This window comes from Salvelinus namaycush, chromosome 12, assembly GCF_016432855.1.
Source record: "Salvelinus namaycush isolate Seneca chromosome 12, SaNama_1.0, whole genome shotgun sequence".
In the NCBI taxonomy this organism is placed as follows: Eukaryota; Metazoa; Chordata; class Actinopteri; order Salmoniformes; family Salmonidae; genus Salvelinus; species Salvelinus namaycush.
Genome location: NC_052318.1, coordinates 30,781,424 through 30,798,215, shown reverse-complemented (window position 1 = coordinate 30,798,215; position 16,792 = coordinate 30,781,424). Strand labels below are relative to the sequence as shown.

Sequence of the window (16,792 nt, the reverse complement as noted above, 5' to 3'; positions counted from 1 at the left end):
TATTCTACGGCCAAAAATCAGTGGGGGCTGGCCTGAGTGATTTATGGAGGTTTTCACAAAAACTCAGAAAATATTCTGTTTTTTTTCTGGAAAATATTTTGTTTTTTCTTCTCGAGTCAATGGGGTACGGCCTGAGTGATTTATGGAGGTTTCCAAACAAAGTCAAAAAATATTCTATGTTTCATGTTTTGGGTTACCAGGCGTCATTTTTCAAAACGGTTTTAAATGCTTTTAGGTGTCATCCAGACGTCCATGGGAGCACTATACTACGGCCCCAAATCAATGGGTGCTGGCCTGAGTGATTTATGGAGGTTTGGGGGGTGATACGTTTTTTCTAATTTATTCACATTTTTGACTTCGTATTAAATCAGATTGCAAATGCACAAAACATATTCCTTAAGTACAAGTAAACATTTATAAAAAATGATGATAGTAAAATGTGACTAAAGTATTTTCATACAGTTCTTATTACATGTGTAATTGACGTAAAAATCGAAAGAATTTCAAAAAACGGTCCAGAAAGCACTTTTTTAAATGGAATATATGTTTTTTCCACATTTTTAACATTTTTGACTTTTAACTTTTGACTTCCTATGAAATCACATTCCAAATGGACAAAACATATTCCTTAAGTCCAAATAAAAATGTCCCAAAAATTATGTTAATAAAATTTGACAAAAGTATTTTCATACAGTTCTTACACATGTGTAATTGACATAAAAATGGAAAGAATTTCGAAAAACGGTCCAGAAAGCACTTTTTTAAAGGGGGTGATACGTTTTTTCCAAATTTGACATTTTTGACTTTTGACTTCCTAAGAAATCACATTCCAAATGCACAAAACATATTCCTTAAGTCCAAATAAAAATGTAAAAAAAATTATGTTAATAAAATTTGACAAAAGTATTTTCATACAGTTCTTACACATGTGTAATTGACATAAAAATCGAAAGAATTTCAAAAAACGGTCCAGAAAGCACTTTTTTAAGGGGGTGATAAGTTTTTGCCAAAACTTTCAAAATTTCAAAATTTGACTCTTGGGTCTTGACTTGCGTTACAGTAAGCCTATGAAAAATTAAGATGGAACACACTCGCCCACTATAGGATTTTTGGGGTGTTACACAGCTCATTTACAATATGGCATTTGCCATCAACTTTGGACGAAACAGCGCCGGATGTAATGTGAAATCCCACACAATCCCATCGTGTATATGGTCCGCTCGGTGCCAATAAGTTGCCATGTTATTTTGTACAATTGAGGGGGGACTTCCCTTACAAGAAGTTAAGCTTTAATTTGGTGTATTGCACTTGTAAATGTATGAAAGTTACATATTTCTAAAAAATATTTTGGAATTTCGCGCTCTGCCTTTTCAGCGGAATGTTGTCGAGGCCATATAAGAAGGATAGAAATTCCACAAATTAACTTTTAACAAGGCACACCTGCTGATTTGAAATGCATTTTAGGTGACTACCTCATGAAGCTGGTTGAGAGAATGCAGAGTGTGCAAAGCTGTCATCAAGGCAAAGGGTGGCTACTTTGAGGAATCTCAAATATAAAATAACACTTTTTTTTTGGTTACTACATGATTCCATATGTGTTATTTCACTGTTTTGGTGTCTTCACTATTATTCTACAATGTAGAAAACAGTAACATTTTTAGAAAAACCCTAGAATGAGTAGGTGTGTCCAAACTTTTGACTGTATGCATTGTCTGCTGACTGATGTATGGTAGTGCTCACATAGTGCTGTACCAGAAAAGTGTATTATTTTGGGGGTTTGCTGGGCTCGTTCAATTCTAAGGGGATCTACTTTCTACTATTGTAACATGCTTCCACTCCTTGGGTACTGCAGGCCATGATGACTCCAAACATGCAGGGTATTATAATGTCCATTGGCAAAGCAAGGACTGTGTTTGAAAAGCTTGGGCCTGAAGCGGCCTTCTTCAAGGTACATTCCGATCTCATTTCTCTTTCACACCTTTATTCACTCCTTCTGTGATGCTGTACTTCTACTGCCTCTCAACAACCATCCTCCCATCCCGTTTTACCTAGCATTTCACTAGTTCTGTCTTTTTGAGTCAGTTGTTCTCATCAAAAGCATCCTACAGAAATTGGACTTGGTGTCACCTGGACAATGAGGTTCATTTGAACAAAGAGAACTTGAATCAACTCTGAGTTTTGTTTACAAGGATGAGGAGGATGATGATGATCTTGACAACTCTTACATGGAGACGATGGTTTTGTCTTCTGCTGCTGCAGATGTTTATTTATGTTCTAATCTAGGCCTACTCTGAAGTTCTAATGTTAGTTTGGCCTATCAAAGTCCATTCACCCCATGCTCGATCTATGTGTGTCAGGCCATTAAGGTGGAGTACACCCGTCTGCTGAGGTTTGCCCAGGAGGACACAGCCCCGGGGAATGACTATCGATTGCAGCACGTCATCGTCTACTTCATCCAGAACCAGGCCCCCAAGAAGATCCTGGAGAGAACCCTCCTCATGCAGTTTGCTGACCGAAACCTGGGCTTTAACGAACGGTATTTATGGGTTAAACCACCAAAACTTGTTTCCTGTAACTCCTATTTGGTTAATTTTTGAATTATGAGTCTGTCCTATCTTTCTTTGGTAAAACAAAAAAGAAAACACCAGTTTATTACCTCTGAACTTCACAAATTCACCAGCAGAGGGTAGCCATGATCCACTTTCATCGGTGAATAGATGTTCCTCTTCTGAGCAGGTATAATTAAGCAATAAAGCCAGGGGGGGTGTGGCATATGTCCAATATACCAATGCTTAGGGCTGTTCTTATGTACGATACATCACTTAGCCGTGGTATATTGGCCATATACCACAAACCTGAGGTGCCTCATTGCTATTATAAACTGGTTACCAACGTAATCGTAACAGTAAAAATAAATGTTTTGTCATACCCGTGATATACAGTCTGATATACCACGACTTTCAGCCAATCAGCATCCAGGATATAAACTACCCGGTTTATATTAAGATTTCTTTGTTGCATGTGGCCTCAATCAGAAGCTCTGGAGAGGAGTGTGTGGTTCAGTAGTAGTGTTTCTCTGCAGTAAGCAGTCATTCATGGGGCCTGTGTGTCGTGGCCTCAGGACCACTGTGTACTGTTTCATCTCCTGGAGTAGCTAGTTCCTCACCAGTATGATTCATCATACCAACAGCACTCTCTCTCCCTTTCTCTTCTCTTTCCTTTTACTTTCTCTTTTGCTTTCCCTTTCTCCTCATTCCCCCCCTCTCAGGTGTAAGAGCATTATGAAGGTGGCCCGTGCCAAACTAGACCTCATTAAGCCAGAGGAGATCAACATGGAGGAGTATGAGGTCAGCATTCTGAAACACTCTGGTTTTGACTGATTTACAATGTTTTGTCTGGAACATCTTATTAGGATGTTTTGACAGTTGAAATGAAACAGAATAAACTAGTATCAGAGTCATTTACATTTGAGTATAAGGTTTAAATCATTACAGTCTTTAAATTGTAACTGACCCAATATAAACTCTGCTATGGATAATCCAATGAAAAAAAAACAATTGTTAAGCTTTTATGTACAGATCCAAATGTTATAGATCTATCCTTAAAATCCTTTCAAGCTCTTTCTCATCAACTCTGTTCCCTACAATGTTCACAGATGTGGCATCAGGACTACAGAAATTTCCGCGAGACAACAATCTTCCTGATGATTGGCTTGGAGCTGTTCCAGAAGAAAAGGTGAGACTGCCAATTGGCTGGACTGTTGTCACGTTCTTCTCTTCACGACCCAGAGCTTTTATTTCCAGCCTCCATATCTTACTGCAAACAAATGGGAACTCACATAGCCCAACCATTTCAGTATAGAAAACATTTAAAATGTAGATTAAAATGCTCTCTAGATTATTGCATTATTAGTAGAAGCACCTGATAGTGCAGCTTTGTTAAGCATGGGAACTTCCTAAAGTCACCTGTAGAGGGCAGCAGGTTCCTTAACACCCCCCATCCTTACATCTGGAGCTCAGTCAGTCTGGCATAGATCAAGATGGTTGTTCATGTACTTGGTTATTTCCTCTGTTTCTTCTGTTAATTCTCCCTCCAATACATCTGTTTTAAATCTTCTTAATGAAAAAGGCCTGACTGTTCCAGCTCTACTATCCCTTGTAGACACAGCTAAAACTGATTTTATATGTCCTCTGCCCCTCTATTGCAGCATTTACACAGGTAGCCAGCCCAATTCTGACCTTTTTTTAAACTTTTTTGACCAATCAGATCAGCTCTGAAAAAGATGTGAAAAGATCGGTCAAAAGACCAATTAGTGGAAAAACAGAATTGGGCCGCCTGTGTGAAAGCAGCCCTTGTGGTTAAATTTGTTCCACCCTGATTCTACTATAATGTATCTGACTGTGTCTGTTTCTCTGTAGCTTTGTGGAGGCATTGATGTACCTGATCTACTCATACCAGTACAACAGAGAGCTGTTGGTCAAAGGGTTGTACCGAGGTCACGACGATGAGCTCATAGGGCTCTACCGCAGAGAGTGCCTGCTGGTGAGACAACCCTCGCCCTGACACTGTTCTATTGGAAGTCTGTCAGTTGATCTTATTTAGTTAGTTCACGTAAGATGCGGTATGATTTTCTTATGCTTCAGTAGATTTAGCATTTGGTACATACAATTTTTAAAGAGTCAAAGTTTCACCCTAAATGTGAGGAAAGTGGTCAAAGTTATTAGTCCATTGTATTTTAAAGATCATCACGTTTCCAATCAAATCAATAGGTCACAGTGGAAGTAGTTCAAGTCATTCCCTTTGAAAAATGAACACCACTATCCTCTGTCTCATCATCAGCAAGTCTCTGTCTCTGAGCACCTAACTCATTTGTGCCATCCCGCTGGTCACAGTGACTAATGTCGAACAAGACTATCCCTCCACCCCATAATCTCTAGAATTGATGCAGGCTTGTTCCTGTTCTAGCTGAGATATTACATTGGCTTTTTTTATTTCCCATAAAGATTCCCACAGAACTTTTCTCAGCAGATGCTACAGTGCCTTCAGAAAGTATTTACTCCCCTTGACTTTTTCAAAATGTTGTTGTCTTAGTCTGAATTTAAAATGGATAAAATTGAGATTTTGTCACTGGCCTACACATAATGTCAACATGGAATTATGTTTTTTAGAAATGTTAACAAATTATTTAAAAATTAACCTTTACTGCTCAGGCGTTCCGCCAGCGGAACTCCTCCCACATTCCACTGAAAAGGCAGAGCGTGAAATTCAAAATATATTTTTTAGAAATATTTAACTTTCACACATTAACAAGTCCAATACAGCAAATGAAAGGTACACATCTTGTGAATCCAGCCAACATGTCCGATTTTTAAAATGTTTTACAGCGAAAACAGCACGTATATTTATGTTAGCTCACCACCAAATACAAAAAAGGACAGACATTTTTCACAGCACAGGTAGCATGCACAAAGCCAACCTAACTAACCAAGAACCAACCAAACTAACCAACAAACAACTTCATCAGATGACAGTCTTATAACATGTTATTCAATAAATCTATGTTTTGTTCGAAAAATGTGCATATTTCAGGTATAAATCATAGTTTATATTGCAGCTACAATCAGAAATTGCACCGAAAGCAGCCAGAATAATTACAGACACCAACGTCAAATACCTAAATACTCATCATAAAACATTTCTGAAAAATACATAGTGTACAGCAAATGAAAGACAAGCATCTTGTGAATCCAGCAAATATTTCAGATTTCTTAAGTGTTTTACAGCGAAAACACAATATAGCGTTATATTAGCTTACCACAATAGCCAGAAACACAAGCCATTTCCCAGCAGTAAAAGTTAGCGATCGTGACACACCAGCAAAAGATATATAATTTTTGACTAACCTTGATAAGGTTCATCAGATGACAGTCCTATAACATCAGGTTATACATACACTTATGTTTTGTTTGAAAATGTGCATATTTAGAGCTGAAATCAGTGGTTATACATTGTGCTAGCGTAGCTACTTTTTCCCACAACGTCCGGATTTTTTTCTGACACACATATTCTGACCAAATAGCTATTCATAAACATAACTAAAAAATACATGTTGTATAGGAAATGATAGATACACTAGTTCTTAATGCAATCGCCGTGTTAGAATTCTAAAAATAACTTCATTACCACATAAGGCTTACGTTATGTCGACCGAGTGCCCAAAACCTGGGCGCAAAACTAATAGTACACAGTTCGACAGATATATGAAATAACATCATAAAATGGGTCCTACTTTTGCTGATCTTCCATCAGAATGTTGTACAAGGTGTCCTTTGTCAAGAACAATCGTTGTTTGGATTTAGAACGTCCATTTTCCCTCTTGAATTAGCAAGCGCACTAGCCAAGTGGCGCGAAGCTCTCCTTTCTGAACAAAGGCACACAACGCAACACGCCTAACGTCCCGAATAAATTTCAAAAATCTAATAAAACTATATTGAAAAAACATACTTTACGATGATATTGTCACATGTATCAAATAAAATCAAAGCCGGAGATAATAGTCGCCTATAACGAAAGCTATTCAGAAGTCAAATCCAGGTCCAACCTCGCGCCTTCCTGAAAACAGGAAATGGGTGACACGTCATTCCAAGAGGACGTATTCCATCTCAGACCAAGATAAACACTCCATTTCTTCTCTCACTGCATCTTGACATCCAGGGGAAGGTGTATGACGTGCATGTATACTAATAGGTATCATGCCCATTTATAGGCAGGACCCAGAAGAGAGCATCGATTTCAGATTTTCCACTTCCTGGTCAGGAAGTTTGTGCCAAATGAGTTCTGTTTTACTCACAGATATAATTCAAACGGTTTTAGAAACTAGAGAGCTTTCTATCCAATAGTAATAATAATATGCATATTGTACGAGCAAGAATTGAGTACGAGGCCGTTTAAATTGGGCACGTTTTTCCCCCAAAGTGAAAACAGAGCCCTCTGTCCTCATCAGGTTAAAAGCTGAAATGTCTTGAGTCAAAAAGTATTCAACCCCTTTGTTATGGCAAACCTAAATACGTTCAGGAGTAAAAATGTGCTTAACAAGTCACATCATTTGCATAGACTCTGTGTGCAATAATAGTGTTCAACATGATTTTTGAATGACTACTTACTACTCTCTGTACCCCACACATACAATTATCTGTAAGGTCGAGCAGAGAATTTCAAACACAGATTCAACCACAAAGGGCACCTTTTCTAATTCCTCACAAAGGGAACCTACAGTATTGGTAGAAAAAAGCAGACATTGAATATCCCTTTGGGCATAGTAAAGTAAAGTTATTAATTACACTTTGGCTGGTGTATCAATACATCCAGTCACTATAAAGATACAGGCGTCCTTCCTAACTCAGTTGCCGGAGAGGAAGGAAACTGCTCAGGGATTTCACCATGAGGCCATTGGTGACTTTAAAATAGTTACATGGCTGTGATAAGAGAAAACGGAGGATGGATCAACATTGTAATTTAAGTTAGTGTTGTGAAGTTACTAGTTCTACAGAGTGAAAAGAAGGAAGCCTGTACATAATTCAAATATTCCAAAACATGCATCCTCTTTGCAACTAAAGTAAAACTGCAAAAAATGTGGCAAAGAAATTATCTTAATGTCCTGAATACAAAGTGTTATGTTTGGGGGAAATCCCACACATGTCATGAGTACCACTCTTAATATTTTTAAGCATGGTGGTTATGGGTATGCTTGTCATTGGCAAGGACTAGGGAGGTCTTTTTAGGGTATAAAGAAACAGAATAGAGCTAAGAACAGGCAAAATCCTAGAGGAAAACCTGATTCTGTCTGCTTTCCAACAGACACTGGGAGACAAATTCACCTTTCAGAATAATAACCTAAAACACAAGGCCAAATATACACTGGTGTTGCTTCCCAAAACAACATTGAATGTTCCTCAGTGGCTTAGTTACAGTTTCTGCAAGATTTCAAAATGTCTGTCTAGCGATGATCAGAGTTTTAACAAGTTTTTAAAAGGATAATGTACAAATATTGTACGTTCCAGGTGTGCAAAGCTCTTATACTTACCCAGAAAGACTCACAGCTGTAATCGCTGCCAAAGGTGATTCTAACATGTGTGAATACTTAAGTAAATTCGATATTTCATTTTCAATAAATTTGCAAAAATGTCTAAACATCTTTTCACTTTGTCATTATGGGGTATTGTGTGAGAAAATATGTCTATTTAATCCATTTTGAATTCAGGCTGTAACAGAATGTGGAATAAGTCAAGTGGTATGAATACTTTCTGAAGGCCCTGTATTTGTTTGGAGGAAAAATCAGTTCAATATTCTGATCAGACTACAGTTTCATTTTATTTACTGTCCCATCTCCAAGCTGTGTTCTGGTTCTATCTGTTAGGGCTTAGATGGATTGATTCCCCGGTCGGTCGGATCAGGCTGTGACTGGTCTTGTCTGAACCGAGAGAGGGAGAGACCCTGTTCCTCCTCGTCGGCCCTGTTGCTACTCCTGCACTCAGTAACCTTACACCGGCATTGTGCTCTTAATGTAATCATCCAAGTGGGAATAGGAAGCAGGAGGCCCAGCGAGTGTAAACACATTACCGTGAGACACGGCTGTGTCCTGAGCGAACCTCTGCTCTCTCCGTCAGGGCTCTGTTACAGTTAGAGTTATAGCCGCCATCTCAGATCTCTGGCCAGAACGATCCCCTGGCTCCCTGCTCGGGCCCGCTCTCTCAAGCCCTGCTGTTTACTTTCTGCCCTGTTTTAATTGAAAACACTGCTAACATTGACACAGTTAATGTACTGGGATCTTTTGTGAGTCCCCACCTAGTCCCTCTAATTCCTGAGTGACCGCCTGCCTCTGTGTAAGGTCTTTTCCACAGATAAGGTCAGGGAGTTTGTGTCTGCAGCAGAGCAGGACTTGGCTAAGGAGAACAGAGCGAAGTGTCTGCATCATCTAGTACGTCACTGCCCACGTCAGTACCACAGGCCTTGACATCCTCTGATATTGACAGTGTGGATAGATGACTACCAGATAGGGGTAATGCAAATGGTCTGTGACTTACCTGGGCTGCAGCCTTTCATACAGAGGTGGTCTCGAATGTAAATACATATACATTAGCAATACCTGCCTGTCCTCTTAAGTCTGTTTTGACAGAGTAGCTAATACTGGTAAATTTGTTAGCATACCACTTCAAACTAATCCCGAAGTCGTCAATGTATATGTACAGTGGCAAGAAAAAGTATGTGAACCCTTTGGAATTACCTGGAGTTCTACATAAATTAGTAATCAAATCTGAGTTTAATCTAAGTCACAACAATAGACAAACACAGTCTGCTTAAACTAATAACACACAAAGAATTATACGTTTTCTTGTCTTTATTGAACACACCGTGTAAACATTCACATTGCAGGATGGAAAAAGTATGTGAACCCTTGGATTTAATAACTGGTTGACCCTTCTTTTGACAGCAATAACCTCAACCAAACGTTTTCTGTAGTTGCGGATCAGACCTGCACAACGGTCAGGAATTTTGGACCATTCCTCTTTATAAAACTGTTTCAGTTCAGTAATATTCTTGGGATGTCTGGTGTGAACTGCTCTCTTGAGGTCATGCCACAGCATCTTAATCAGGTTGAGGTCAGGACTCTGACTGGGCCACTCCAGAAGGCGTATTTTCTTCTGTTGAAGCCATTCTGTTGTTGATTTACATCTGTGTTTTGGGTCATTGTCCTGTTGCATCACCCAACTTCTGTTGAGCTTCAATTGGCGGACAGATAGCCTTACATTCTCCTGCAAAATGTCTTGATAAACTTAATTTTTCCATCGATGATAGCAAGCTGTCCAGGCTCTGAGGCAGCAAAGCAGCCCCAAACCATGATGCTCCCTCCACCATACTTTATAGTGGGGATGAGATTTTGATGTTGGTGTGCTGTGCCTTTTCATCTCAAGACATAGTGTTGTGTGTTCATTCCAAACAACTCAACTTTAGTTTAATCTGCCCACTGAATATTTTGCCAGTAGTGCTGTGGAACATCCAGTTGCTCTTTTGTGAACTTCAGACGTGCAGCAATGTTTTTTTTGGACAGCAGTGACTTATTCCGCGGTGTCCTCCCATGAACCCCATTCTTGTTTAGTGTTTTACGTATCGTAGACTCGTCAACAGAGATGTTAGCATGTTCCAGAGATGTCTGTAAGTCATTAGCTGACACTCTAGGATTCTTCTTAACCTCATTGAGCATTCTGCGCTATGCTCTTGCAGTCATCTTTGCAGGACGGCCACTTCTAGGGAGAGTAGCAACAGTGCTGAACTTTCTCCATTTATAGACAATTTGTCTAACTGTGGACTGATGAACATCAAGGCTTTTAGAGATACTTTTGAAACCATTTCCAGCTTTATGCAAGTCAAGAATTCTTATGTCTTTTGAGATATTTTGTTCGAGGCATGGTTCACATGAATAGCAAACTCAAATTTAATTTTGGAAGTGTTTTTTATAGGACAGCTCGAACCAATATCTCCAATCTCGTCTCATTGATTGGACTCCAGGTTAGCTGATTCCTGACTCCAATTAGCTTTTGGAGAAGTCATTAGCCTAGGGATTCACATACTTTTTCCAACCTACACTGTGAATGTTTAAATTATGTATTCAATATAGATAAGAAAAGTACAATAATTGGTGTGTTATTAGTTTAAGAACACTGTTTGTCTGTTGTTGTGACTTAGATGAAGATCAGATCAAATTTGATGACCAATTTATGCAGAAATCCAGGCAATTCCAAAGGGTTCACATACTTTTTCTTGCCACTATGTGCTTTGCCCATTAGAAACTGAACGAGAATGCAGCGGGGATGTTTGAGTCTGGTGAGGAGCCGGAGGTGAGCAACGGCTTGAGCATCATGAATGAGCTGGTGGTGCCATGCATCCCCCTATTGCTGGTCCACGACATAGAGAAGGACCTGCTGTCTGTGGAGGACATGAGGAACCGCTGGTGCTCCTACCTGGGACAAGAGATGGAGCGTGAGTTTGTTTGTTTTAGGGCTGACCCCCCCCCCCCCCCCCCAATTTAGTCGATTGTCTGGTTGATAGACTGTTGGTCAACCAAGATTTTTTTAGTCGAGCAGTCTAAAATATATGCAGTACCAGTCAAAAGTTTGGACACACCTACTCATTCAAGGGTTTTTCTTTCATTTGACTATTTTCTACATTGTAGAATAATAGTAAAGACAAACTATGAAATAACACATGGAATCATGTAGTAACCCAAAAAGTGTTAAACAAATCTAAATCTATTTTATATTTAAGATTCTTCAAAGTAGCCACCCGTTGCCTTGATGACAGTTTTGCACACTCTTGTCATTCTCTCAACCAGCTTCACCTGGAATGCTTTCCCAACAGTCTTGAAGGAGTTGCCACATATGCTGAGCACTTGTTGGCTGCTTTTCCTTCACTCTGTGGACCAATTCATCCCAAAACATCTCAATTGGGTTGAGGTCGGGTGATTGTGGAGGCCAGGTCATCTGATGCAGCACTCCATCACTCTCCTTGGTCAAATAGCCCTTACACAGCCTGGAGGTGTGTTGGGTCATTGTCCTGTTGAAAAACAAATGTTAGTCCCACGAAACGCAATCATTTGTTTTTCAACAGGACAATGACTCAAAGCTGCCATCAAGGCAAAGGGTGGCTACTTTGAAGAATCTCAAATGTAAAAGTCAATTTATTCATTGTCGTTTGTTTGTGGCGTTCCTGTCAATGTTGAGTAAGGATACGCACCTGATTTATACATAGAAGTAGGCCTATAAATGTGCCCATTTGGGGATCTGATAATATTTCTGATTGTCTTAACTCACCACCACTGTGGTAACTTCTGAAAGTAATTTTTTCTTCACCTCAAACGGCAAATAAATAAAGTCTGTTATACATCCAGACGAAGCCTTCATTATAAATTCTATGAAACTATTCCACGAAAATGTGCATATAAAAATCTTAACTGCCATGCAGATTGGTAGAAATGTTAAGATAAATTGGCACTCCAAATGGAAAAGGTTGCCGACCCCTGGTGTACCTACAGTATTAGGAGCGTAACAGCAGAATCTGCGAAGGCCAGCATTAGCGGGAGGAAGAGGGTCAGGAACAGGATTTTTTTGCTTCTGGTTAGGCTTTCTGGATCTCTGGCTCACTCAAGTAATTTGTGTGTCTTAAAGCATCAGACAAGCTCAGTAGCCTACATATAGTTGATTTTATTCAAACACATAGGGTATGTATGTATGTACAGTTGAAGTCAGAAGTTTACGTACACCTTAGCCAAATACATTTAAACTCTGTTTTTCACAATTCCTGACATTTAATCCTAGTAAAATTAGGTCAGTTTGGATCCCCACTTTATTTTAAGAATGTGAAATGTCAGAATAATAGAGAGAATGATTTATTTCAGCTTTTATTTCTTTCATCACATTCCCAGTGGGTCAGAAGTTTACATACACTCAATTAGTATTTGGTAGCATTGCCTTTAAATTGTTTAACTTGGGTCAAACGTTTCGGGTAGCCTTCCACAAGTTTCCCACAATAAGTTGGGTGAATTTTGGCCCATTCCTCCTGACAGAGCTGGTGTAACTGAGTCAGGTTTTTAGGCCTTTATGGGATTGAGGTCAAAGCCCTCCCATAGAAACTTTGGAAGTATGCTTTGGGTCATTGTCCATTTGTGACCAAGCTTTAACTTCCTGACTGATGTCTTGAGATGTTGCTTCAATATATCCACATAATTGTCCTTGCTCATGATGCCATCTATTTTGTGAAGTGCACCAGTCCCTCCTGCAGCAATGCACCCCCACAACATGATGCTGCCACCCCTGTGCTTCACAGTTGGGATGGTGTTCTTTGGCTTGCAAGCCTCCCCCTTTTTCCTCCAAACATAACAATGGTCATTATGGCCAAACAGTTCTATTTTTGTTTCATCAGACCAGAGAAAATTTCTCCAAAAAGTACGATCTTTGTCCCCATGTGCAGTTGCAAACCGTAGTCTGGCTTTTTTTATGGCAGGTTTGGAGCAGTGGTTTCTTCCTTGCTGAGCGGCCTTTCAGGTTACGTCAATATAGGACTCATTTTACTGTAGATACTTTTGGACCCGTTTCCTCCAGCATCTTCACAAGGTCCTGTTCTGGGATTGATTTGTACTTTTCGCACCAAAATACATTCATCTCTAGGAGACAGACCGCGTCTCCTTCCTGAGCGGTATGACGGCTGCGTGGTCCCATGGTGTTTATACTTGCATACTATTGTTTGTACAGAATAACGTGGTACCTTCAGGCGTTTGGAAATCGCTCCCATGATGAACCACATTTTTTTTTCTGAGGTCTTGGCTGATTTCTTTTGATTTTCCCATGATGTCAAGCAAAGAGGCACTGAGTTTGAAGGTAGGCCTTTAAATACATCCACAGGTACACCTCCAATTGATTCAAATGATGTCAATTAGCCTATCAGAAGCTTCTAAAGCCATTCCGTAATTTTCTGGAATTTTCCAAGCTGTTTAAATGCACAGTCAACTTAGTGTATGTAAACTTCTGACCCACTGGCATTGTGATACAGTGAAGTATAAGTGAAATAATCTGTCTGTAAACAAATGTTGGAAAAATTACTTGTCATGCAAAGTAGATGTCCTTACGTACTTGCCAAAACAATAGTTTGTTAACAAGTGGTTGAAAAACGAGTTTTAATGACTCCAAGTGTATGTAAACTTCCGACTTCAAGTGTGTGTGTGCGTGCATCCATACGTACATACATACATACATACATCCACATCTCAGCAAAAAAAGTAACGTCCCTATTTTCAGGACCCTGTCTTTCAAAGATAATTTGTGAAGACAGGGTCATTATAAAGGGTTTAAACACTTTCCCATGCTTGTTCAATGAACTATAAACAATTAATGAACATGCACCTGTGAAATGGTCGTTAAGACTCTAACAACTTACAGGTGGTTTGGCAATTAAGGTCACAGTTATGAAAACTTAGGACACCAAATAGGCCTTTCTGCTGACTCTGAACAAGAAAGATGCCCAGGGTCCCTGCTCATCTGCGTGAACGTGCCTTAGGCATGCTGCAAGGAGGCGCGAGGACTGCAGATGTGGCCAGGGCAATAAATTGCAATGTTCGTACTGTGAGACGCATAAGACTGCGCTACAGGGAGACAGGACAGACAGCTGATCGTCCTCGCAGTGGAAGACCACATGTAACAACACCTGCACAGGATCGGTACGTCCGAACATCACACCTGCGGGACAGGTACAGAAGGACATCCTCCTCCCTCATATGGTACCCTTCCTGCAGGCTCATCCTGACATGACCCTCCAGCATGACAATGCCACCAGCCATACTGCTTGTTCTGTGTGTGATTTCTTGCAAACAGGAATGTCAGTGTTCTGCCATGGCCAGCGAAGAGCCCGGATCTCAATTCCATTGAGCACGTCTGGGACCTGTTGAATCGGAGGGTGAGGGCTTGGGCCATTCCCCCCAGAAATGTCTGGGAACTTGCAGGTGCCTTGGTGGACGAGTGGGGTAACATCTCACAGCAAGAACTGGCAAATCTGGTGCAGTCCATGAGGAGGAGATGCACTGCAATACTTAATGCAGCTGGTGGCCACACCAGATACTGACTGTTACTTTTGATTTTGAACCCCCCTTTGTTCAGGGACACATTATTCAATTTCTGTTAGTCACATGTCTGTGGAACTTGTTCAGGTTATGCCTCAGTTGTTGAATCTTATGTTCATACAAATATTTACACATATTAAGTTTGCTGAAAATTAACGCAGTTGACAGTGAGAGGACGTTTCTTTTTTTGTTGAGTTTATATGGAAAAACACACATTTTAACATTTCATGGATTGGTCAAAAGAACTGACCAAGATGGGTTTTTTTTGTTGGGAACAGCCCTAGTTTGTTTATCTCTTTTAGCCCATATTACACGCTTAAGGGGCTAATCTTCCAAGTCCATAAAAGTCTAAGAACTAAGAGCATTTTCACACTACTGAGCCAAGCTGTACTGTGCTGTCCAGGTTAGGCAGCCTTGGGAATTGCTTGAATCATGCTGCAATGTGAAAATTACATATCCGAGGCAGCACAGTATGGTTTGGCACAATCGTGTGAAAGGGGTACAAGAGCATAGAGGCCAGGGGGTATAGATTTGTGGTACTGGAGATCTACTGACTGTTTGGTTGTTATTCTGCTCTAGTTTAATTTGGAAGGCACATGAAGCGTGGTCAGGGACATGGTCAAATGAGTTGATATTAGCAGCCAGACCAGCCAAGCCATAAGAACCAGGGATATACCCACTTTGTGTTGGCAGAATTTTACCCAAATTGTTATTTGAGATAAAGTGGTTCAGTGGAGTCCTAGCCTCTACTCCAGGAAAAAGTTAATTGGATTCATAAAACTGACCCAGCAGCATCTTCTTTGAACAACAACCAACTAGGGCCTCTTTCATCTTATTTACTCAGTCTGTGTTTTCCTAGAGGAGCATGCTTACCAAGAGCTTGTGCTATCACAGTGAAAATATTTAGCCTATGATTTCTGTTTGGTAACTGGATGTGACTCTGGAGAGTGACGCAAGCAAGGACATTGAAATAATCATTCTTTCTTTTTCTCTGACATTTCTCCGTCATTGTTCTCCCCCTCCTGCTGCAGCTAACCTTCAGGAGAAGCTGACGGACTTCCTCCCCAAGTTACTCGACTGCTCGACAGAGATCAAAAGCTTCCACGACCCTCCCAAGCTGCCCACCTACTCCACCCTAGAGCTGGTTGAGCGCTACGGACGTGTCATGGCCTCCCTGAGCCGGGTGCCTGCAGACGGGAGATGAGCTGAGGGGGCAGCAGCCACACGGCCCTATACGGCCCCACGGGCACTCACTCATGGATCTCTTTTAACCCATGCCTTCCTTATAAACCAGGGGTCGCTAGCTGTTATTCCTCTGTTTCTCTTTTGCTGCTAAAGGTTTTAACAATAATAATTTCAATTATATTTTTTAAGCAAAACGCAACAGAAAAATGTATGAATGAACGGACAGTTGAAAAGGAAAAAGTGAAGCTGGAAAAGTAGTGAAAATGGCGATCCTGCAGTGATTGAAAGCCAGCGCATGCTGCTCCAAGCTTTGTTAAATGAGGTTGAGTTAGTTTTTTTTGTAGCTGTTTTTTGTTGTCATTCGGTTTGTCCCCTCCCCTTTCTTAAAAATCCCTTTTCCCCTTCTCCCAGCTGCTCTGCCATCAGTTTGGTACAGTATTATCATATTGGTTTTTTTTCTAAAGGAAGCGACGAAATGAGAACCATGAGATTTATCTGCGGCTTCAGGTATCTCAAGTGGGTCTGGGGACTGCACCAAAATGAGAAGTTTTGAGTGCTGTGGTAGACATCCATGGACACACTGTGGCTTGTTAATAAATCGAGAGAATACAATTTTATTTATGGCTCTTTTAGGCCAAATACGTATTTCCTTTGTCTGATGTCCAATGTCTTTATTTCTGCACTAACACTAAACACCACAATGTCCTCCATTATTCCTAAAGTGCCATAATGCAATCATGTGCATCTCTATGAGTTTGTTTTTGGATGCACTTCATGTTTTGTCAGCTATTGTGTTTTGGTTTCTCGGATCATGACTTGCACACATCAGAAACTGCCTTTAGACGGGGGTCTTTCATTTAGCAACAAAACCGAAGCGTGGGGAACAATGGGGCAAAACAGACAGGGTTGGCTTAAATTGTTGACAACATGTAAACAATATTT

At 40.3% G+C, this 16,792-nt stretch overlaps 1 protein-coding gene across 6 annotated transcripts in view; it reads left to right on the top strand.

The window, feature by feature from the left end:
* The window catches only part of usp25 (ubiquitin specific peptidase 25), an 87,006-nt gene extending 70,511 nt beyond the window's left edge, over nucleotides 1-16,495 (top strand). For 4 of the 6 annotated variants that reach the window (XM_039005487.1, XM_039005486.1, XM_039005485.1 and 1 more), the window contains 6 exons: nucleotides 2,358-2,536; nucleotides 3,269-3,347; nucleotides 3,656-3,735; nucleotides 4,419-4,542; nucleotides 10,845-11,037; nucleotides 15,697-16,495. In XM_039005487.1, coding sequence (XP_038861415.1) covers nucleotides 2,358-2,536; nucleotides 3,269-3,347; nucleotides 3,656-3,735; nucleotides 4,419-4,542; nucleotides 10,845-11,037; nucleotides 15,697-15,869 — 828 coding nt within the window. In that variant the 3' untranslated portion in view covers nucleotides 15,870-16,495. Of the gene's footprint in view, nucleotides 1-1,852; nucleotides 1,949-2,357; nucleotides 2,537-3,268; nucleotides 3,348-3,655; nucleotides 3,736-4,418; nucleotides 4,543-10,844; nucleotides 11,038-15,696 lie in introns of those variants that run through there. The other 2 variants (XM_039005490.1, XM_039005488.1) reach the window with 2 other exon arrangements.
* The last annotated feature ends 297 nt before the right edge of the window (nucleotides 16,496-16,792 follow it).